At 40.2% G+C, this 25759-nt stretch overlaps 1 protein-coding gene across 5 annotated transcripts in view; it reads left to right on the top strand.

The window, feature by feature from the left end:
- The first annotated feature begins 3559 nt into the window (after positions 1-3559).
- map4l (microtubule associated protein 4 like) overlaps positions 3560-25759 on the top strand; it is a 111150-nt gene continuing 88950 nt past the window's right edge. For 2 of the 5 annotated variants that reach the window (XM_020624563.1, XM_020624564.1), the window contains exons 1-3: positions 3560-3692; positions 17653-17708; positions 18695-18832. In XM_020624563.1, coding sequence (XP_020480219.1) covers positions 17657-17708; positions 18695-18832 — 190 coding nt within the window. In that variant the 5' untranslated portion in view covers positions 3560-3692; positions 17653-17656. The remainder of the gene's footprint in view (positions 3693-17652; positions 17709-18694; positions 18833-25759) is intronic. The other 3 variants (XM_020624562.1, XM_020624566.1, XM_020624567.1) reach the window with 3 other exon arrangements.

The following is a 25759-nucleotide window of genomic DNA, read 5'->3' as shown; positions in this document are numbered from 1 at the left end:
AAATACTCAGATGTTAGACATTAAAAATGAGGAAGCTAAACTAAAAAAATCAAAACACTGAAATATGACTAAACTGCACACTTTTTTGTCAGTAGATTGAGACTAAAACAAAATCAAATTTAGGTGCCCAAATGAACACAACAGCCATCAGCTTCTGATGACTCGAAATGATAGGATAAAAATAGTGAAGAGGGAAGAATGATACAGCAAAAGAGAAATGTGAAAGTAGAGATAATGTGACAGACTGAGTTTGAGCAGGACAGGAATAGAGATGCTGATAATAGCAAAAGACAGAGAGAGAGTGAGGGAGATGATGCAGGCATGCACAATATTACATAAAACTATCAGAAGAATAGAAGGAGGAAGGCAACAGAAGAAGGGTTAATTGGAGGATAAATGGAGGGGAGGATAGACAGTGACACAGTGTGAAAGAAACAAACCACCCCTGATGCTTCATCTGTATGAACCTGATGAAGATGAGAAATTTTTGGCTTCTGCTTTGTGTCACCAAGAGAAGCTACTAAAGTCTCCAAATGAAGAATTACAAATCTTTACTAAAATGATCAACAATCGATACTTCGCAACAAGAAATATTCTTAAATATTTTTCAAGAGCAACAGCTGATAATTAGCAAACCAAAGATCTATTTAAATACATTTATTTCAATATTAAAGCTGAACTCATTAATACTGTTATATTAACTACACAGTAGATCAAATGACTAATATAAAATGGTTAATCTGAGAGATGATTTCATAGAGGGAACAATTACTAAATGGCAAGGGCAGATACTTCTTGTAAACATCATAATTGTGACAGAGATGATATTTTTATGAAACGTTTCAGATATTTGTGGAAAAAGGCCTGTCTATTATGGAGCTGACACTTAGAGACAGACAACCACACTTGTATTCACACCAGTCATCACTTAACCTACATGTCTTGTGGGATGAAGCTAGAGTACCTGGAGAAAACCCATGCATGCTTAGGGAGAAGATGCAAACTCCACACAGAAAGGCCCTTGTGAGCCACAAGGTTCAAATTCAGAACCTTCTGGCTGTGATGCCATAGTGTAGGCCTCCATGATGAAACTTTGTAGCAAGCCATTGATAAGGGCAAGGGCATTATACCAGTTCTAAAGTTTAGCATGTTCTCAGGTGTACAGTGGTCTCAGGAATTATAAAATGGAAGATGTCTGGAACCACTAGGACTCTTCCTAGAGTAACTAGGCAAGAAGGAACCAGGGTCTACATTTTGTTCCTTGGCATAGCTCATAGTCAGGGGTTAGTACTGGCAGTGTCATCTTAAAAACTAGGAAAGAAGGAGATGGCAGCACATTACACAGAAATAAAAGGAAGCCAATACAACATGTTTGTCAAATCCATGTTTGCTCGCCTACTGTTGGGACCCGTTTAGTTTGTGTAGAAGATGTCACTATGGTGCATTCTGCAAGAGCAACACTCACTGTGCAATAGAAACACAGATATGTATGTTGGCCAGGCAGCCCAGGCCAACAGCCGGTCAACTGGCCTGAGTATGGAATGGTTTCTGGTGGCAGTACAATGGTGGCATTAGATGGAGCCACAGCGTCTCAGGTAAGACCTTGATGTGACTTAGTAATAATACCCACTTTCTTTTTATGTATGGCAATATATGTTATTTTCACACAAATTTTATTCTAATTTGCCTGGCTGCTTTTGTGTATGTGGGTGTATCCCAGGCAGCTCTGCCTACTGAAAATATGTCCTCGTGCACATGCACAGATGTTTCCCATTCAATCTGACCGAGCTTGACAGATTTGCAAGACATACTCCAGAAGACTCAAAGCTAACTGCAACCAAGTGTACTGATTCAAAGTACAAGTAGTTTCTGTCTTATTTCTGAAACATCTTTAGTAAATGCTAGACATACATGCTGTCATTTTAGTACATTACAAATGCATAAATACACTAGACAGTATTCAGAGAGTGCAAACCTCCACCAAGGCAGTCCACTGTCCCCTCATTCCCATGATGATTTGACCCTCATCTCACTTTTCCTTTTCTTATGCCATTTTTCAAGTTATTTAAGAAAACAATATTTCAGTAATGGTGGTTTTCTTCTGTATCAAGTTCAGTAACTTTTAAAGATATGTCGAATCTGTTGACACTCAACTGACTCAGCAGAGTCTCAGCCAGAAATGGAGTCACTTATGTTGACAGTGCTGCTGTTATTAACTGATAATCCTGGACTAGTAATAAATATGTTAGATGCCTAAATTTGTACCTAAACATAAACAAACTGGTTTCATACCTTAAAAGCAATGTAATGGCATTCCATATGAGCTTACACAGTTTTGTCTATGAGCGGCTTCAGTGCAAGTCAGTCCCCTGGAACATGACAGAATAAATAATAGTAAAGGCCAAAGACCTCCAGCCAAAGTCACTGGCTCATTATAGCTGCCACTTCAGCATCACTGCCCAATAGATATGCAGTTTTATGCTTCACCCCTCCCTTTGTATGTAATCAGACATGCAACTGAAAGATTTTGACTGCATTCACAACCAGTCTTCGGCTCTGCAATCAAAAAATCCTGTGCACCCAGAGCAAAGCTTATGGTAAATGGACTGTATTTTATATAGCGCTTTCTCACAGTGTGTTGCACTGGCCAAAGCGCTTTACAGAAGATCATACACCATTCACACACAACATTCACACACCGATGACGACAGGCTGCCATGCACCGGTGCTAGTCAAGCCACCGGGAGCAGTTCGGGGTTCAGTGTCTTGCTCAGGGACACTTAGGCATGCGGGGAGACCGGGAGTCAAACCACCAACTTGCTGGTCAGGAGACGACTGCCTTACCTCATGAGCCACAGCCACCCTTATAGGCAAGCAACCAAAACAGACAAGCTGCAAACAAAGAAAAAAAAACTTTTTTTGTTTGCAATGAAAATAGTTTTGATTTCCATCAGTTTACATTTGACCTGCAAAAACATTTACTTTGATTGTAGAACCAAAGTTTTGCTCTCAAATATGATTTCAATATGCAAATGTATAAACTGTTTTGGGGGGGGCTGCTGTCATTAGGCTATTTGTTGTCTAGCTGTAGAGAGTTTTCCCTGAGCTCTGTAAATTTGAACATTCTGCATCACCACATCCGGAATATTACTTAGATCCAGATTATACTTTGTGGGAGATCTTATGTGGATGTTGTCTTGCAGTTTTTGTCCAAACACTGTGGGCACTGTGTATTGAGTTAGAAGGCAAATATTGAAATTAGCCCAGTGTCACAATGTTGAAGAATCCTTTTAAAAAATGCTTGTATCAAGATGGTTATCCAGAGCAGCACCAAAATTGAATGAATTCTTTTGTGGGCCATACCCTACCTCCACCTCTCATTACTTTTTTGAGTTATGCTGTGAACAAATCAAAACATTACCAAATGCTAAGGGTAATCAAGTCCAAGTCCAAGGTGTTTAGTACCACAACATGGGACGTGAAGGCATCAGCAGGCCAGATGCGTGCGTATTTAGAGGAGAAAGGCTCTTTATGGCTCGCGTCTCCTGTTTGGTTGGGCCGGATGGGAGGGAGGTGGGGCCTGTCTGCTGCCAGCAGTCTGCTCTGCAAGCAACGAAAGGTGGAGAGATTTTCACCATCACACTCTGACAGTCTTACGCATATATACAGTCAGCGACGGAAACATCGAAACGGTGAGTATAATACGTCATTTTATAATTTAATATTTCTGATTTATGATGCGGCTGTCGTCCTTTACTCCATCCTTGTGCGGCGCCATCATTGTGTTTATGATAGAAAGATAAAATTTGAATGACATTTGCTGTGGTCTCGCGCAGCATGGATATGGGCCTATATTTAGCTTTTTTATAAGGCGGACTAGCGCTCAGGCATCGCTGTGCACAGTGTTTGTCATCACAGTGATGAAGCACAGTGGGCGTGTGAGGGCTCTCGGTCTCATGCAGAGGTCCGTGAAATCGTGTCTTGGTGGTGCCGCGGTCAGGATGGTACACCCGCCTGCTGAAAACCTCTAGGCTGCTACTCCACAAACATTCCTACAATATCTCTACATGAGCTGCTCATTTGTAATGATGCATGGCTGTATCAAGGCCTCGGTGCAACCAATGCTATTTTAAACGGCCTCTTCAACCTAAATATTTCTATTTTCAACTACAGTGATGGTTTGTGGTCTTTAATGATAATACAGTATAATAATAGAGTATTTACTATTGGAGTGTTTTTATTTGGCAGGCAAGTGCAGCTCCAGAGCGACAAGGTCTTGTTATATAAAGGTTTTTTTTTCTGACGGTACAAAGCCTATGCACCAGATTCCGTTAGTGTGTGATGTTCTATAGGGACTAAGCCTTCTGCCACATTACCGAACCCCCCCCCACCCCCCACATTGTTCGATCTATGCTTGTCTTTTCTCTCTGGCAGGGTCTGTGACTGAATGTACTGTGTTTGAGGATAATAAATGCACTGTAGGTACATTAATGTGGAAATGCTACTGGAGTATGAACATCCTCAGTCTCCTTTTAAATTTCCCTTAAAGTTGAAGCAGTGGTGGAATAAGTACTCTGATCCTTTACTTAAGTAAAAGTTGTAATATAACAATGTAGTGTTACAAGTAAAAGCCCTGCATTCAATATTTTACTTAAAAATACAAAAGCATTAGCATCAAAATAAATGAAAGTACTAAAAAAGTAAAAGTAATCAGGTATGAATGGTAAATTTAACATTAATGTATATCACATTATTAAGATTTTATTTATTGATGCATTACATTGTGTACATCACATTTAATATTGCAGCTGGAAAGTTAGTTAAAGGGAGAGTTAGTTTTAACTGGCTTATAGGCTTCTAAAATAAACAATAAAGAGTTTTGTAGAAAATGCCAGGAAAAAGAACTAAAGTCCAGTCAGTTTATTTTTGTTTACTAAAAAAAAGTTGGTCAAAATGCTGTTGAACAATGAAAAGGAGGGAATAAAACTGACATACAACACATCATAAGAGCACATTCAAGGAGGAGTAACGCTATCATGTTTAGAAAGCTGAGGAGGAAAAAAAAGAGTTTTTAGTTGAGATTTGAAGGATGCCAATGTTGTTGCAGCTCTAACATGGAGGAGTAAAGTGTTCCACAGTTTAGGGGCTGTAATCGCAACAGCACAGTCCCCTTTGAGCTAGCTCTCATAGTGACTAAGAGCATCTGGTCAAGGGATCAAAGTTTAGAAACCCAGAGGGCTAACTCATTATAAGCAAACAAAACCTTTAAAAAACTGGGAGCCAATGAATTCCCCCATCTTAAAACTGTTTGTTATATCCAACAGTCCTACATGCCTAAAATTTTCATTTTGCCACAATGAGAGAACAGCAGCAAATTGTCCTGTTTGAGAAGCTTAAACTAGAAGAACTTTGGCATCTTTTCAAGTAAAATGCTAACCAATTATAAATAGTTGCATGTTAGTTTCCTCTTGATCAACTGACTGACTGCTTCAGCTCTAAACAAAAGTGTCTTATGTTAAATAAAACATTATTTTGATAGTTGACACTATAGTGAGAGAAAATGTGCAAAGAGAAAGACTGACAAGCATATAACCAGTGTCCATCTGGGTCAGACCTATGGATGTTGCAGTTGCTTTCTTTGGCATTAAATTACAATTTGAGACTGTAGCAGCTGATACTGTTTTGGATTTGATTTTGTGAGTGTAATTTTATAATTTATCTTAGAACTTTCTTTTTGTCATGTTAAATCATGTAATATCACAAACTGTGAAATAAATATTGTCTCTGTTTTCTCAAAAAGCTGTGTTGAACAGATACACCTGAAAGCACCAATACTTTAATCCTTCAAATACAAAGATACTGGATGTATGGTATATATGGATAGATGGATGGATGGTTATAAAACAGAAGGTTCTGGTTTCACTTCAGCCTTATATATTCTTTGTGTGACTGGAAAGCGAAACATTTGTAAACGTATGCTAGCATCTGTTGCTAAAGTCATATGAAGTGGTTTAAAAGTAACCATCTGACCATACTGAGGGGAGAGACTGAGATGCAGACCAGAACTGGCATCATATGGTACAGTAGAGTGATGGCATTCTCATCCTTGCCATCCTCTTCCTGAGAGTGTCCATCAATGTGTTTGAGATTTGATGCAAGCAAAGGTCAGACCTGGCGTTGACACTACAGTAGTATGATATGAACAAAATGTTGCCCTCAGTCAACTTTCTTTAAAGTTGCATTAAATAACTTCTCCCAATAATTTTGAAATGTGAGAGACAAAACAAACTCAGGCAGTATCCCATCCTCTTCTCCCTCCTCTCCTCTTTGCCCCTCCTACCCTGTCTGTGAAAACAGAGACAGTCATATCAGTCAGGTAGCACAGCAGTAATAACCAGCTCCAGAAGTAATGTACACAGAACATAGAGCCTGTGGTTTTGGTGGCATTGCAGCGACACAATGCCAAGTAAAGAAATTTACATTTTAGCAATGTTCATGGGCATGTCTAAGGTTGCTTGTAGGTGATGTATCTCCAGTAACACAGGCAAATTATACAGAGAAAAATTTTCCCAGTAATACTGATACAATACTAATGTTCTGGCCACTATAGCATCACGTTCAGCTTTACATACTTGACACACTTAACCGTGAGTTCTATGTGAAACGATAAATTTCATGTTACGCTTTGATAGTTGAACTCCCCACTTTTCTAGTTGTGTTGATGGCATACATTTTAACAAGGTCTCACTGAAATGCTACATGGTCTGTTATTTTGTGTATGACATAAACTGGACCAAAACCAAGCAAAAATTAGCAAAATTACTTCATTTGCTAATCCAGGAAATGCGCTGGTTTCTGCTAATTGGACAACAAAACACCAACGCTCAGTTGGAATGACTGCAAATTACAACCAGAAAAATTCAATACAGAGGTACAAAATTGAAATGCTAACGTTAGCTTTCTAATGACGCCGATGTATACACATAGGCCAGCTACAGCAGTTACACTTCTAAAAGGCAGAAAGCTATTATTCTACTATCTACTAGCTACTATCTATTTCAAAATTTAGTCCTTAGGATGCTTTAATGCTCTTTATCTCCGACATGACAAACCGATGTTAACCCTGGTTTTGTCTCATTCTTTGCCGCACTCTTTCTGTGCTACATAATGCAGCCTCCTGGGTCTAACAGGTCCACTCCCATCCTGGGTTGGACCTGCACAGGAAGCCTCCATGGTCCATCTTTGAAATGAGCCATATTGGTTTGAAAAATGCATCTTATAACCTCGGCTCAGCGGTGGCATAGAAGAAATGTGGTGCGGATTTTAACAACAGGGGTAGAAATAAACTTAGGACTCTGAAGATAGCAGAGCGGGGTGGTATGGGGGTTAGTACAGCAGAAAAAAAACACTTCTTTTACTTGATTTTTCCAAATTTGTGCTAAATCTTAGGTAATGCAGCTTTAAAGCATTAAAGGAATAGTTTTCGATTTTTCAAGATGGTGTTAAAACAATATTGATGTATCCCTATGTACATGAGAATGGTATGTCTTGATCATTGTCACTTCTCCTACTTTTCACACGGACCCAGAATGTTTCCACCTGGAACGTGATTACATTGCAAAAAAAAAATGAGTGTCAAACTACACAACTCTCATTCTGTAAAAACATGCACTCCAAAGTTTGTCTGAGGTTCAAATGTAGCTTCAGCTGTCCCACTAAGCTAATTGAAGTTGGTATATTTTAAAGATACAGTATTTAAAGCAAATTTCCCTTTTTTATTCCCCTGGACAGCACCTTGCTGTGCTGTAGCACTGCAGTAAATGTGCTTGGAAGAGCCAGAGTGAAAGCCTGGAAACATCTGGAGACTTGATGGGGAATGACAGTTCATGAAATGTTTGGGAAATAATAGGGCCTGGACCGGGGCTGTGACTGGCTCCCACTGAATGGCTAGAGCACAGCCTTTTATGTGCCACTCTGTTGCTTGCATAATACTCAACGAGTGCATTGTCCCTTGTTAAACAATGGCTGAAATGGTTGTGCTGTGTGCAAATAGATGTTTATAAATTGGAATGCCTGACACGCATGAGACAAAGAGACATACTTCTTCTTTTTTTACACACAGACACACAGTCTGTTTTACCCCAGAAACAGCATGTAAAAATGCTGATTACCATGTATTATGTTTATTGGTTGGTGTGTCTGCTGAATGTTGGTTGAGACAGTCAGTGAAAGGAAGACAGTTTAGTCTGCACACTGCTCATACCATGCAGGTTCTGTGCATACCAAAAAAATTCAAATTAATTGTAATTGTAATTGTAATTGTAATTGTAATGGGCAGGTTCAATCCAAAAATGCCACTAAGTGCAACAGGCCATTTGATGCAATTTGCCTTGTGTTCCAGCAGAGGGTGCTCTTAAACCTCACTACAGCTTGACATGTTCCTGTTGCTCTATCAATAAAGTCAGCTAGTAATATTATGTTTGCAAGGACAAAATGCAGGATCGTAGTGAGTAAAATCATGCTGATCAGATAATAACAACACCAGAGCATCAGTAAAACAGTGTGTAGCAGTATTTTGGGTTTCACACTATAGAAGTGATGATATTCAGTAACGATGAATTGGTTTGCCACTTACAAAAAAAACAAAACAGATGCCTTACTCAAGTACTGCAATCTTGCTACCCAACTGAGATGCAGAAGTTCACATTACCACACAGATGAGTAGAGCAGTGTCTGCCCTACAACCTCACTTGACTGTCCTACCTCTGCAGCATGTCATGATAACTTACGTTATGTGGGTTGCATTTGAATTAATTTTCATGAATTACATGTAAGTTTGAACATGATCGAACATGATTTTTGGGAAAAGTGACAGGCCTAGCGCAGACTGTCTCTTTTGATTGCTATACCCATCTCGTTTAACAGTTTTTGTGACAGAGAATGGACGCTGAGACCTCTCTGGGTCATAATTATATCCTCAAATTTGTGAAAGAATATGAAGTCATCTTGCATTCTATGTGGTAGGCTTGCAGCACTGGCCCCCTGTGACATACACTGCTTCTGATTGGAATCAGTGGAAACAGTTTCTAGTTCACTGATAAACACATTCATGGTGCCTCTTCTTTTTCTCTTCTGCATAGCCCCACACCTACACAGAGCATAACTACTGGCACATACACTTTAACTCTATAAACATAGCCTACCTAGTCAGCCCTGCAAATGCTAACTTTAACTTTTCATCCACAAGAATAGCATCACCACCATTGCAAATCTTTTTCCAAGCCTCAGGATTGGTCAACACATCTGATTGGGATAGCATCTGAAACAAAGGGCAATAAAACTCACCTGTGTGTGTGACATTGAAGGTTGGGATACCCAGGGATGGCCTACACCTAGCAGTAAAAATTGTCAGTTGTCTTCTTTAAGTCTGTGTAGTCTTGATTTCCTTGATCATTTCTCACTTTGAAAACATGACATACAGACACAGCACAGAGGCACATTTAAAAGATGTGTTCAGTGAGTCCTCAGATGGATCCAATAAACTTCCTGTGTGCACATTTTATATACTGATGCTATAGATAAGTGTGCATGTTTGTGTGGTGTGCATGTTAATAGGTTGAGAGTGTGTTGTCAGCAGTAATATAAACTGCTGCTCATCAGAAACACTGTCTGTGTGTATGTGAGGACTGTGTCTGCCAGCCTCATCATCTTGGACGCTGACTAACACATCTAAAGTACAGTCTGTTATTTTGGAAAGCACTCTAACCAGTGTTGGTAGGGTAACAAACAACAATAAAAAAGTTCTCAAAATGGTGAACTGTTCCTTTTAAATTGGAAGCAGCATTTTTGCTTGTTAGTATTATTTTAACCAGTGAGTTTGGTTTATTATCTGATTCATGTGGTTTTTTCCATTGTTTCTTTGATAATAACTAAGGTAATTGCATGGTGACATCATTAAAAAGAGGTCTCATGGAGTAAGAGACATGAGCATGAGGTGATTAGATAGGTTATACACAAACCCTCATATTTGTTTGCAAGAGAAAGCAATGCCTCTTTTTGTGCAAAGAGGAAAAAGAAAGTGGTTTAGATAACCTGGACAAAATAGTTTGTTTACAACCTGGATGGTTGTCTCACTGCTTGTGTTTATTGTCCAGAGTGACTTTCTTTTAAAAATGGCACAGTTTTCAGATCTCAACAATAATTAAGTAAGAACAGTGTCATCTTAGTGATATAAATGATGGCCAAGGCTACAAAAACAAGATCTGAGTTGTAATGAACCATAATTGTTGTATCATGACTCCATTATGCAGGATTCTTGAGAGGTGAAATAACATATCCTAAATCTTCATCAAATTTATTATAGTGTATTTACGACTGCAACTAATGATGAAGATGATGACGATGATTATGATCATTAATTCTGTTATGCTGATTATGTTTTATGAACTGATGTGAATGGATCAACAAAATATAGTGAGAAAAAAACTTCTCACAACTTGCCAGAATCTCAGATGGTATTCATTGTTTTATGTAATTAAACCACAACAGTGGCAACCAACGAAAATCTCCTGTCAGATCCTGTCAATCTCCATGGGATTGGATAGAAAACATCTGTGGAATCACATCTTCAGTTATTTTTTATTGATTTTCTATGGAGTTTAAGTCTGGGCTTTGACAGTCAGACTTGTCCAGAAGTCACTCCAGTGTTGTCTTGCCTGAATGTCATTGTTGTGTTGAAAAGTGAACCACTGCCCCACTCTCAGCTCACTGCAGTCTGGAGCACTTTTTTAAACCGTCTCACTGCATTTGGTTACATTTATCCTTTCGTTATGACCAGTCCACTTGTCCCTGCTGCTGCATGCATCATGATGACATATTGTATGGAGCAGGCCATACTTTTCATAATTTGAAAGGCAAGGCCTTTTAGTGTCAGATTCCATACAATTTCAGGCACAAAGGTCACTTGACTGAGCACTAAGGCCAAGACAAATGACATAATATGTTCGTGTACGTATCTTATGTATATAGCCTGAGCAGTAAAGTTACAAACTAGGGTGTAGTGTTCACAACATGCATATTATATTTAAATTAAAGTGTAGATGCCTGCAGACATGTTAAAGTGAGATATGCTGAGATAGTACAGTGTAGTAACTGTGCACCTTTATTCTAATTTGGATAGTAAATGGCATTATCTGTGCACCTTTAGACTAAATGGCATACTGAGCTCATGTTGCTCCCTTCTGGTGTTGCCTAAGATCACAGGTCAGAAGAATCATTAAGGATAGTATATAGTAGTATTAAATAATAAGGAGAAAATGGAGGAAAGGATATCTAATTTCTCTTAATTATTCTAATGGTGTAATAATTATATTCTGGCATCATGATAACAGAATGACCAAAATCACTTCTAGCACTGTTAAAACTCAGATTAAATGCATAATGGCTGCCTATTAAGGTTTTCACTTGGTTGTCAATAATGACAATATTACTGATTATTTTAGCATAAGTGATATTTCAAATAGCAGAGACATTTCATCATTACATTTAACATTTTACAGTCTCTGAGGTTTCTTGCAGCTTATAGACAAAGCCAAATATTACATCCTTCAGTCTGCTTAAAACTAAAGGAAACCTTATTATAGTATGTCTAGCCTGACTGTAACACACTGAGCTTAAAATAGTGCATAGTCAATGTAAAGCACATATGCTTATCAACAGTTTGTAAAAATGCTGATGTTACCAAGTGGTATTAAAGAGTGAATAACCTTTTAGCCTAGCAGGCGAGGGGGACTCCATGCTAGGCTAAAAGCTCGCGCTACCCGACCACCATTACCCAGCCTCTTCTTAGGTAACCTACAGTCTCTGGAAAACAAACTGGACGAGCTAAGGGCTAGGATTACAGCACAGCGGGAAATCAGACAATGCTGTGCTCTAGTTCTCACTGAGACTTGGCTTTCTGACAGAGTTCCAGACTCAGCGATTCAGCTACAAACATATTCTGTACATCGAAGCGATCGCACTGCTGCTTCGGGGAAGGTAAAAGGGAGGTGTGTGTGTGTTTATTAATAATTCATGGTGTGGAGCTGTACGGACTGTTTATAAGCACTGTTCGACAGATGTAGAGTTTTTATTGCTGAAATGCCAGCCCTACTATCTAGCCAGGGAGCATAGTGCTGTGTTTCTTGCTGCTGTGTATGTTAGCCCAAGAGCTAATTCCTCTGTGGCTCTCAGCAAACTCTATAATACCATCAACGTGCTAGAGACAGCTCACCCCAATGCTGTATTTATCGCTGCAGGTGACTTTAACCAGTGCAATTTAAAGACTGTACTCCCCAAATATTACCAACATGTGAACATTCCCACTCGGGGCAAGAACACTCTGGATCATGTTTACAGTAACATACGTTATTGCATACAGGGCTGTACCCCGCCCCCACCTTGGACACTCGGACCACATTTCTTTGTTCCTGTATCCAGCTTACAGACAAAGACTGAAACAAACAAACCCTGTCACCAAACAAATTAAACTCTGGACCCCAGAGACTGAAGGCACCCTGCAGGACTGTTTCGCCCAGACAGACTGGGATGTGTTTAAAGTTGCAGCCACCTCAGAGGACTATCCTGAGTATGTGACCAGATACATTAGTACCTGTGTTAACAACATTGTGCCCACCATACAAGTCAGGAGGTTCCCCAACCAGAAGCCCTGGATAAAGAGACAGGTACGGCACATGCTGCGTGCTCGCTCTCATGCATTCAGATCAGGCGATGAGATGGAGTACAAAACTGCAAAGTACAGACTGAGGAAAGCCATCACAGCGGCCAAGAGGCAGTACAGAGAGAAGCTGAATGGCTTCTATTCTACTGCTGACTCCGCACGGATGTGGCAAGGCCTGCAGCACATCACAGACTACAGGACCACCACCAGCATCATCAGCTCCACAGCTGGACAGTCCTGAGGAAGATCAACCCCCGCAAAGCAGCAGGACCGGACAACATCCCTGGGAGGGCTCTCAGGGCATGTGCTAGCGAGCTGGCTGATGTTCTCACCACCATCTTCAACCTCTCCCTCAGCCAGAGGATCGTTCCCACCTGCTTTAAGACCACGACCAAAATCCCTAAGATTTTGTGTTACCTATTTATCTACTTTATATTTAATTTGTATTTTGTGGCATTCATATGGGCGGCAAAGTAAGAATTTCATTGTACAGGGAAACACGTTTCCTAACTCTGCATATGACAAATAAACACTTTGAACTTAAGTTGTACATTATTTTATTATTATTATTCTAAATTATAAGGAGCGCTACCTGGTGAACGGCTTTATTAAGCACTGTTCTCCTTAATACTGCCATAAACACACACCTGCGAACCCTCTAACATCAGATGAGGGCCCACCGGCCACTGTGGCCGTGTAACTCCAAAAAATCTACAAGGCATCATGGTCAGATGCTAGGACAATGATTGCCATGGCTACTCTGAAATTTATGCCCGGGTTTGGAGTCCAAGAAGGCTGACAAATGCCTTTTGATGAGAGTGGTTTCCATCTAGCCATTGTACATTGAGGAAGCACTGCTGAGATGGTCATCTTTCTAGCAGGTTCCCCCACTGCACCAGAGTGTGGTTGAATGGCCAACTCCAGGAAGAGTTCCATTTCACAGTTATTCAGGCCAGTGTGCTTCTGGGAACACTCAAAGCTTTAGAAATGATTTTACACCCTTGCCTGGACCTATGCATTTCCACAGTTTTATTGCTAAGGTCTACAGAGAGTTCCTCAAACATCATGGCTTGGTTTTTGTCCTGATATGCAGTGTGAAAGGTTGGACTGTATTTACAAAGGTGTGTGCCTTTCTTAACTGTGTCCAGTCAGTCCAGCTTGCACACAGATGGACTCCTGTATTCTAGACTCATCTCAGTAATCATTAAAGCAAACAGGACCACCTGACTGCAGTTTGGAGTGCCACAGCAAAGGGTCTGAATATTTTTGGGAACGAGAGATTTTGTTTCTGATTTTTAATAAATCAGCAAAAATTATAAAACATGTTTTCACTTTGATATAATAAAATCAAATCAAAATCAAATTTTATTTATATAGCGCCAAACCACAACAAAAGTCATCTCAGGACACTTTACAAAGTAAGGTCTAGACCTTACTATTATTATAGAGGAAACCTCTGTAGACTCTAGGAACCACAAGTAAACCTGCACTCAGAGCGAAGTGCTCTGTTGGGATGATAAGACACTATGAGGTCTTTAAGATATGATGGAGCCTTGTCATTAAGGGCTTCGTATGTTAGGAGAAGGATTTTAAATTCTATTCTGGATTTTTACTGGGAGCCAGTGGAGAGAAACTAATATGGGAGAGATATAATATATATTTTAGAGAATTACTGGGACATCCTGATAATCACCTTTATTTGGCCAAGTATGTTATACACAAGAAATTTGTTTCCGGTACAGAACCAAGGCAGCCATCTGCGGCACCAACTCACACCAATGGCTCTAACCATTGGGGGCAACTTGGGGGTTCAGTGTCTTGCCCAAGGACACTTCGATGCTTATCTGAAAATGTTATCATAGCAATAACTCTCAAATGGTTATGGATGATTAAGGATACAATGTCTACTTTGTGACTGACTGTAGTAAGACAGTGATGGCGCACTTACTGAATGTCAGAGTAGGATTCTTCATAACTAACTGTTAAGTCCGACTCTGAAGTAGAAGTTGTTTTTAGCCCTAACATATATTTCAGTGTGATTCCTAGGGGTGATTCTGAGAGAGGCTTGATAAATATGGGACCTGATGTACATTAGTTGGGTGATGACAGAGCCCTCACCAGTGAGAGAAAAAAGCTTTCACACTGTGTGAATGCTTGTGGAAATTACTGTCACTTTATTCCTGCATGTTGACCACCTTTTAGTCCTCACCAGAGTTAAGTTATGTTTTGACAGGGGGGGGAAACACTTATTCACACAGGGCTTTGTAGTTTTGGATTTTGTTTTCCCTTAATAATAAAAACCTTCATTTAAAAACTGCATGATGTGTTTACTTGTGTTATCGTTGACTAATATTTAAATTTGTTTGATGATCTGAAACATTACAGTGTGACAAACATGCAAAAAGATAAGAAATCAGTAAGGGGGCAAATACTTTTTCACACCACTGTACATTAGTTGGGTGATGACAGAGCCCTCACCAGTGAGAGAAAAAAGCTTTCACACTGTGTGAATGCTTGTGGAAATTACTGTCACTTTATTCCTGCATGTTGACCACCTTTTAGTCCTCACTGAATGACTGGTCATTCAGGTATTACCACATCAAATTCAGGGAAATGTTCTTTTTTGTCTTAGACCTTTCCTTTGATGACTGTTTTTTTGCAGAATAGCAAGGTGTCTATCTCTTGAACTAGGCCTGTGTGAGAACCCTCCATAAGACTCGACAGCATAACTGAAATCAGCCATGTTAGGGACCTGCTGTCCTGTTGAGCTGTTTAGAAACTGAAGCTAAAGCAGTGATATGCTTCTCTGTCAGGTCACAAAACTGGCTGCACATTAATATTATTATTGTAATAAACTACAGCAGCATGATGGTTTGCACTGTTACCTCACAGCAAGAAGGTTCTGGGGTTTGAGCCTGGGCCAACCCGGTGCCTTTCTGTGCGGAGTTTGCATGTTCTCCCTGTGCTTGCATGGGTTCTCCGGGTACTCTGGCTTCCTCCCACAGTCCAAAGACATGCAGCTTAGGTTGAATGACAACTCAAAATTGCCTGTAAGAGTGAGTGTGAGTGCATGTAGTTGTTTGTCTACGTGTCAGCCCTGTGATAGACCGGCGACCTGTCCAGGGTGGACCCCGCCTCTCGCCCAATGTCAGCTGGGAGTGGCTCCAGCCCCCCTGCAACCCTATTCAGAAATAAGTGGTATAGATAATGGATCGATGGATAATGCTCTGTGACCTTGCTCTCTGCTACAATTTCAGTATCCTGTGTGTCCGTCAGCTATGCGACCCATATTGCTGTAGCGTAACAGTGTCAGGGTCAGCCAGTAAAGCTACCCACAATGTTAATGGTGGACTTAATTACAAAGCCAGGCGAGATGGGGTAAAGAATATTGCTTTTCTGTATTCACTCAGAAAATACACAGTGATAGTCCAGAATCCAATATCCACGTCAAACAACAGTCCAGGGTCAATACCGGCAAACGAGCACAGCTAGGGGATCCAAAAACGGGAGGTCAAGAAGCTGGTCCAGTAGTCGGTATGCAGAAGAAACATTCAACAATCAGGAGGGCTAGGCAGAAATCGGTAGTCAGGAAACAATCCGGGGTCAATAACATGAATCACTAAAACAAGGATAACACTGGAAAGTCTGCACGAAAACAAGAACAATCTGGCAGGTTACTGATGGGAGAAGGCTGCTTATATTGGGGTGAAAACAGGTGCAGGCAATTAGCACTGATTACTGTAAAGAAACCATGACAGATAAACCTAAAACAGGAAATGGCGACAAAATAAGAGCCTAAAACAGGAAGCGATAGAACCCTCACAAACAGGGTGACTGTGCAGAAGTTTGACCTAAATGCAGAACAGATAACTGTTTCTTTAAGTTACACTGACAGTACATTTACCTTTCAGCAAACTTACAGTGAATTTTTTACCCAGTGTGTCTATACTTTAAAAATGATGGAAAATAGAGAAAGTACATCAGCTCAAGTGGGCTGACCTGACCTACAGTTTAAAAATGACATCCAGTTAGTTGGCCAACTTAGCTTTGCCTACATTCACAAATGCTCTTGAGTAGTTACAGATTAGGTTCTGTTTTAATAGCATTTAAATGAGTATTATTGCTGTAGCTTTTATAAGTAAAGTATTACTCAATCTCAGAGATTAATTCCACAGGCAAGCATGTCTTACTGAACTGAATTAGGAGCAAGTGTTATGGTTTAGTCCACCTCACCAGGAGGGTGAGGGAGAACTGGGGTTGGACTCAAGATGGCTGACCCAGGTGCTAGTACAAAAAAGGTGGTTTAATGGACCGAGTGGACCTGACAGCGAGGAGTGAGTTGCTGAAAACAAAGAAGAAAGAAAACAGTCAAACATGTTAGTTTCTTTATATCTTCTTAGGTGATTTTTAGTAGGTAGTCATCAGTTGTCAGTCAAGTCACACATAATAAATGCTGTGCAATCTGGGAGCAAGGAGTTGCACTTTTATGTATCCTCCCAGCCAGGAAGGAACGTTCCCACAACTTTTAGTAACATTCTCTACGAGTTCTACAAAGGTTACACATGGAACATTAGTAGAAAACATTCCGTTAATGTTTTAAGGAAGCTTTCACTGATAAAAAATGTTTTTGCAATGTTATTTTTCCACCGATTTATAAAGTTCTAACTGAAATATTCAATAAGTGTTCTTAAAATGTTGTGAATGCAATGTTTGTTTGCAAACATTGAAGCAACGTTGCATATTTAACGCACCTAAAATGTTCTGACTGCAACGTTTCGAGAACCTTCTCAGAATGTTGTCCTTGTAACGTGTCTTGTATAACATTCACGCAATGTTATTTATTAAACAACAGCTGTTAATCAGAGTAGGTAAAGGGTAAAAAAAAAAAAAGAATAATGAGAGTAATAGTCTGTCCTTTTTCTTTGCATTAACAGAACTATGGACCTGAGCCTGCGAGATGCTCTGGGTGGGGGTGGAGGTGGGGTCCCAGGTATGGCTCCTGCTGAGGATCCAGTTAGTTGGCCAACTTAGCTTTGCCTACATTCACAAATGCTCTTGAGTAGTTACAGATTAGGTTCTGTTTTAATAGCATTTAAATGAGTATTATTGCTGTAGCTTTTATAAGTAAAGTATTACTCAATCTCAGAGATTAATTCCACAGGCAAGCATGTCTTACTGAACTGAATTAGGAGCAAGTGTTATGGTTTAGTCCACCTCACCAGGAGGGTGAGGGAGAACTGGGGTTGGACTCAAGATGGCTGACCCAGGTGCTAGTACAAAAAAGGTGGTTTAATGGACCGAGTGGACCTGACAGCGAGGAGTGAGTTGCTGAAAACAAAGAAGAAAGAAAACAGTCAAACATGTTAGTTTCTTTATATCTTCTTAGGTGATTTTTAGTAGGTAGTCATCAGTTGTCAGTCAAGTCACACATAATAAATGCTGTGCAATCTGGGAGCAAGGAGTTGCACTTTTATGTATCCTCCCAGCCAGGAAGGAACGTTCCCACAACTTTTAGTAACATTCTCTACGAGTTCTACAAAGGTTACACATGGAACATTAGTAGAAAACATTCCGTTAATGTTTTAAGGAAGCTTTCACTGATAAAAAATGTTTTTGCAATGTTATTTTTCCACCGATTTATAAAGTTCTAACTGAAATATTCAATAAGTGTTCTTAAAATGTTGTGAATGCAATGTTTGTTTGCAAACATTGAAGCAACGTTGCATATTTAACGCACCTAAAATGTTCTGACTGCAACGTTTCGAGAACCTTCTCAGAATGTTGTCCTTGTAACGTGTCTTGTATAACATTCACGCAATGTTATTTATTAAACAACAGCTGTTAATCAGAGTAGGTAAAGGGTAAAAAAAAAAAAAGAATAATGAGAGTAATAGTCTGTCCTTTTTCTTTGCATTAACAGAACTATGGACCTGAGCCTGCGAGATGCTCTGGGTGGGGGTGGAGGTGGGGTCCCAGGTATGGCTCCTGCTGAGGCCATGCTGAAGAGAGATTTTGTGGCCACACTGGAGAAGGAGAGCTATGACGACAAGGTGGGGGAGACAGTATCCAAGAGTGACTACCGACCCTTACTTGATGGAAAAGACACCAAGAGCGGTATGTTCCTGACAGCATGTAAGCAAAGATGTGAAGCAGGAGTGATGCTTTTCTTGATGTGATGAGATCCTTGTAGGGATATTTTCATCTCTGTAGGAAGTCAGAATTGATTTGGCTGTTATGCCTTTAGAATTTGGATACTTTGGTATTATTGGGCTTGAATTTGAGTCATATAGCTGACACTGGCTTTTAATTTCATGGTGGTAAAATGACTGTATCCAATAATTATGTTGCAGTGTGTGTGGTCACTGCAGTCTTTAAAGACCATATCATTGGTTTTGCATGTTTAAGTCAGAGTCAAAGTGTTTATTGTCATATGCACAGTAAGGAAACATCTTTCCCTGTACAATGAAATTCTTACTTTGCTGTCCACAATGAATGCCAAACAATACAAAGTAAAATATAAAGTAGATAGTAACAATCTAAAAGCACTTGAAAAACAACAAGTGAAAGAAATATAATAAAAAGTATAATGAGAATACAATAAAGAGAAACATATATACAGTAAGAGAGAACGTATGCTACATTGAAGCTATATGTGCAACAGTAAGCAATGAATGTGCAATTACATGAAGTGATTCCTGATTATAAACTCCTGTCAGCTGTTTAGGTGTCTGATGACAGTTGGAAAGAAAGAGAGGATTGTGCAATACAATGAAAAATTCGTACTCTGTCCTCCACATGAATGCCACACAATACAAGTGAAATATAGAGTAGATAAGTAGGTAACACAAAATCTAAGGCACAACAAACAGGTACTGTACCTCGGGGGAATCCAGCATTGATGAGCTGATAATTCATTGCCGCGGGGGGGTTCACTGGCTGACTGCTTGTAGGTCAGGACTTGGTCAGGTAAAACAACTAGTCCTTGTGCAGGAACATTCTTGAGCATGCAGTAACCCCAGGCTCTGCGTTTTTCTCCACATCCTTTGGTCACACTGCAGCAGCAGGAGGTAAAATATATCCACAAAACTGGGAGAAGTTGAAAAGTTCCGCTTTTACACTGGCACCATGGATGTCAGGCAAGCTCACATGAACGCGCAACTGCCTTGGGATTATGGCCATTCAAGGAAATCCTTAAACTATCACGTAAGACTTAGTTTAGTTAGAAAAAAAGTCTCATGAGCAAGAGTTTGTGAGACTTGTGTAAATGAGTTGCTTCTGCATAGAAATGCTAGAACATACATACACCTCATTTTTTGAGCTTCTTTTTTAGCTTTAGGCCACATTTAAGATGATAATTCACCATTGTAACATTTAAATTAAGTCAGAAAACATGGAAGAGCATGACATGTGCTCTTTAAAGTCTTTGCTACATATATTATATAAATCTGAACAGACATGCATGTACATTAAACTGCAACTTGACTGGTTGGTAGAAACATATAAGAACAAGTCAATAATTCTAGCTGACTGTATTTTGAACAACAAAAAAATTTGAAGACCATCTTAGGCCCTGGGAACTTGTGTTTGCAATTGTACACAGATTTCTGGCATTGTTTAGACCAACCCCACTTAGAGTGAAGAAAGGGAATGCAAAAGGGAAGTGTACCAGCTGAATGTTGCAGATGATATGCCCAAGCAGGACTGAAAAACAGAGATGGTTGACTTTGGCCTCTCTTGGACTTGGGTTTAAAGCACAGCCCACCACTGAAGTGACTATTAGATCACAACGTTTATTCCACATATCGGAGGTATGGTTATCTAAATCAAGAAATACAAATAACAACAAATGATGAAATGATATTACACAATCGAACAGATACTTCCCAAATTAACCATTTCTGGGTTACATACGTGTCTGTATGACCTAATATCGCAAATGAAGCGGACCGTGTAATAGTCCCAAAACAGCCACAGAAGGGCGTTCTAAGTCTACATAAGTAACACTAACGAATACATAAGACGTCAATTCTTTAACGTAAATCGGCCTTTTTTCTTCTTATTACCAACGCATAATATAGCAAACTTTACCCACATTCATGGACGCACACCAGAAGGGGGGTAAACTTGGTAATACATTCCGACTAACTGGAACTCCGAATACAATGCTATTTATCCCCTCACACGGTGGCTAATGTGACACACTGTGAGAACTGGAACATACCACTCGCGGGGGGAGAAACAAGAGGGGAGGAAAATGGAATAGTCCAAATGACATTACCCTTTTAACAAGGACAGTTATGCTCAAGAAGAATGATGCCCTTGAATAACACAGTAGGATATTAACAAATTGTTTCACTGAGTTTAACACTGGGGGATTGTGCCAAATAATTATAGGTTCTGAAGATACATTTTTGCAGTTCTCCAATGATAGCAGCCAGGAGCGTGGGCTTTACAAATTTAGCGACATAGCTAATACTAGAGTAGACAGACTTGAAGGTTTGGAGATTTGAGTCCTCCGTGGTAGGTTTTACATCACCTAGAGTTTTATACTGTAAGAGTAGAGAGTTTAATGCAAAGAGCTTTATTTCTCCAGTAGAATTATTTCAGGGCATCAGTCAGCTTGTAGGTCCATTTTGGTGATGGGAGAACCATAACCAGTGAATTTTTAAAAGCAAAATCTTGCTCAGACAAGTTGTTACTCAACAGCTTTGTGTTTTAGCAGTTCTACATTTTGATTGGTTGCTTCGACAGTACAACACTAATGGTTAACCTCAAATGATATGGCCGCATGAGAAGAGTATTTCTGACATAATGGCCTGCCAGACTGTCCTACTGACATACTGTATCTCGTTGGATAGTTCATGTGCATTGTCTGAATTACTACCAGTCTATATCTATAGTCTGAGACAAGAGACAATCTCCACATCTGTCCTTTTCCAGATGTGTTTTCTTCATCCTGTATTTTTCTTTTGAGTTTAGTCATTTCTATCCTCTCCCCCATTTGCATTCTGTAGCAGGAAATGTGCTTTTCCTTTACTCTCTGCTTTTATTCATGTGGAATCTGTATAGTAATTTGAGGCTGCAGCTGTGATGAGCGGTGATGTGTAATAAACCTGATACTTCAGAATGAATCGAATTAGTGTTGTCATGATCCTGGAATTTATAACTTTGATAATATTGATATTTGATACTATTTTCGATACTACTGGGAAAACTGACACCCAATTAAGAGCATACAATTTTACATTTAAAAGTAAAGTATAACAAGGCTCTATAGGGATGTCATTTTAAAGCTGTGGTTCTCAAACATTTTTTGTCATTCCCCACTTAAGAGGGTGGGCGAATTTCCAAGCCCCACTTGTCAAAAAAAAAAAAAAAATGAAATCGGCCAATTTTTAAATTTCAAATATATTGAAATATCAAATAACACCAAGTTCAAAACAGATAATATATAAGTTCAACTGTATTGTTTGACGGGGATATTTTTCAATTTTGCAGCACTTGTCTCATCCAGCATAATCAACACCATGTCTACAGCAGCAGGGAGAATGAGCTGCTCAGCAACTGTGTGGGATTTTTGCACTGTGCAGTTCTGTATGCAACTTTGAAGGAAGCCATTTGTGCTTTGCTGTCCACTGATGCAGATTTTACCATGCGATTTTCCTGCTGGTGGTATTCTGCCAGCCGAGTGGCTTATTAACGTGACTGGGGTGTGTTGTCTTTAAATGTCTTCTTAATTTGTTGGGTCTCATGCCTGCTGCCAGCGGCTTAAGACACAAGACACACATGGGTCCCTCCTCTGCCCCCACCATTCCCACCATGAATCCTTCATCATATTTTCTTTTCAGCTGGTGTTTTGGTTGATAAGGCTACTGCCTGTTGTTTCTTTGTCTGCTTGCGCTGAAGCGCCAACTTTTTTGTGGTCCATGTAACAAATGTATCCATTTACGTTATTATGGCCACCACGTACACTATTGGCCCTCTTTGTGAACCTTTCCTAATATTGTTGCGCTGCAGTTAACATGCCGACGGTAAACTGTTATTGTTGCTCTATGGTTCCACTTTTTTCTGATTTCTGATTTTTTTTAATGTTATTTTAATTTACTTGTATTAATGACCCATTTCTAATTTTTTCCGTTCATTGCGCCCCACCTGTCATGTCTTTATTCCCCACTAGTGGGGCACGCCCCACACTTTGAGAACCACTGTATTAAAGCATATTTTAGGTTATGAGTGAGATTTCTATAGAACAAGGAGCCACACAGTAAAAACATGTCAAACCACAACAGAACATTTAATACAACACTAATTAGTTATAACATAGGTAAACACTTGTTTACTTTCTCTGCTGCTAATTCTGTGTCAGTCATCTTGATAACTTGGATCTACTTTGTTGAAGGTCACTATAATGCACTAGAGGTAATGTGGTTAGATGAAAACAACACTGTAGTGCAAAATAGGAACATGAGAAGAGCCTGAGTTTGCAGTACTCCCTGAGACAACACCACTTTTTCAGTCTGTCAGTCACAGTACAGTAACTTGATTTGCATTATGTATTCAATGGCCATGGGATTGCACCATTATTATAGAGCATCTGGAGTTTGTTGTTGCTATTAATGGTTGTCAGGCCCACAGCACCATACAGCTGGGGGAAATAATTTCCTGAACACCCTTGCTTTTCTCCACTGCCGTCCTCTGTTCCTGTTTTTATTTGTTTATTTTCTCTTTTATTTTTTCAACTTCATACATCTGTTTCTTTCTTACTTTCTTTTGTTCTAATGCACATCATTCATTTTAGTGCAGGGTGCTCGCATTCCTTGTATCCTACCAGCCACCATCTTAATTTCTATTTTCCTCTACACTGCCTCCTGCCTCCTTTTTTTCCCACTTTACATCATTCCTTGTCCCCCTACATCTTTACCACTCTGCTTTTTTATAGTGAGATTAGTGTTAGCATGATATACAGTTCTACAGAGGAATCATCGAGTCTGTTCTCTGCTCATCCATCACTGTCTGGTTTGGTTCAGCAACCAAACAGGACAGGATTTGACTCTAGCAGACAGTCAGGATTGCAGAAAGAATTATCGGTGCCAGCCTGCCCTCCATGGAGGACCTGTACACCTCATGGGTCAAAAGGAGGGCAGAGAAGATTTCTGCAGACCCCTCACACCCTGGAAACAAACTCCTCCCCTCTGGATGGCGCTACAAGTCACTGTACACCAGGACAACCAGACACAAGGACCCCCAGTGCAATACCTTGTAGATATACTTTTGTGTATATCTATCTGGAAAACTGCATCTAAACCATGTGTATATATAGTTCTATATTTCTAAGTACTTTATTTTTATTTTCCTAATGCACATTCCTTTTTCTTGTTTGCACACTTACCTTGTTTACTTGTCTACTCATTGCTTTACAGAAGAACATTGTATATACACATTGAGAGCCACTGTACCAGTCAAATTCCTCGCGTGTCCAACACACCTGGCCAGTAAAGCTGATTCTGAACCTGATTTTGATGTACAATAAAATGTAACACTGTCCAGGGTAACATCAGAACCTACAGATTTCCATGTAACAGTCTGTCTCATATCACTTCTTGTAACTAGGCCACTCTTGTTGCATGACTATCTGAGTTTGGTTATGAGTTGTCACTTTAAAGGATACAGGCCTTGACTTAACAGAATATGACACAATTAAATTTGTCCCTGTCTATGCAAAATAACCACTCTTCAAATCTTGGTGTTGTATGAACAACTTGCATGGATAGTTGGTGAACTACTGTAGCTGGCAAGCTAACAGCTAACACAATAGGTTGCATATAAAGATGGAAAATGTGACAGCTCCCAGAGCTCCACTGCGAGTCTCCCACTGTTGGCTGGTTGCTGTACATTACCAGTTGTGGATACTACTGGCAGTTATCAACATCTAGCACAAAGCTTACAGGAGACTAATATTTTTAAAGGATTTTACAAGCAACACTCTAGACTATATAACAAGCTGATTTTAGACCCTGCTGAGGCCAGAGATTTTAAACCCCAACTAAAGGCTTAAATGGCTGCCCCTACATTAAACCTGCGCAGGACACAGACTCTTCCCCATTTAAAGGAACTTTCTTAGCTCTTTTTTTCTGGGTTCCTTAAGAAAAGGGTTTTAAGCTGTAAGTCTGTCTGCATGCTCTGAGCCGATGCCCAGTCTGCTTGCTCACTGGAAAGGCTCCTCCTCGGATGTCAGCATCCTATCTACCTTCCCTGCCAGGTCCTGAGGCTGGCCCCCTGGGTGACTTCAGTTTCTTGCCCCCACCCAAGGCCGGCCCCCTGAGTAGTCCCAAGTCTCGAGGTTGCCCCCTGAATGGCCTCATCATTCTGCCCAGCTTTGTAGCCAATCTCTGGGATCACCCTGGCTTAGAAGCCACTCCCCTGAGCTTCCTCGATTTTCTGTATGGCTCAGGGGATGCCTCCCCTAGTAGCCTTGGTTTTCTATCCAGTTCCAAGGTAATAGTTTTCTGTTGAGCGGCCTCAACTCTTTGCCTGGCTCTGGGGCCATCCCTCTGAGCAGTCTCGGCATCCTACCCTGGCTTGTGGTCGGCCCCTGAGGACGCTCAGCCTCTTTCCCCTGTGCTAGGTCATCTTCTGGAACTGTTCCAGCCTTCCACCTGGCTTACTGGCTAACCCTCTGACCTCTTTGTAGGTTCCCTGGCTTCCTTGATTCCTAACTATCCATTCCTGTGTGCCTGTTTTTGGGCATCTGGAGACGTTCAGACGTACAATATTACTTAACTCATCTCTTCACAAGCTAATTGCAGATCTGCTGTGCCACTTTCTTGCATGATAATTTGACATGAATCTACCATATAATAATGCATCATAATTTATAAAGTGTAAAATCTGGCATCTGAAGAGCAGTCACCAAGGGTAAAAACTAGACAGAGAAAGAAAACACTTCAGTGGCGTTACACCTAGAACGACTGTGTAAGGACTGCTCGAACACAACAGTGAGCGAGTCACAAAAATAGACCGGTTTGACCTGTGATACATGAA

The sequence above is a fragment of the Monopterus albus genome, unplaced genomic scaffold (assembly GCF_001952655.1).
Source record: "Monopterus albus unplaced genomic scaffold, M_albus_1.0 scaffold331.1, whole genome shotgun sequence".
NCBI classification, from domain to species: Eukaryota; Metazoa; Chordata; class Actinopteri; order Synbranchiformes; family Synbranchidae; genus Monopterus; species Monopterus albus.
The sequence above is the reverse complement of the archived record's forward strand: the minus strand, read 5'-3'. Positions and strand labels throughout refer to the sequence as shown.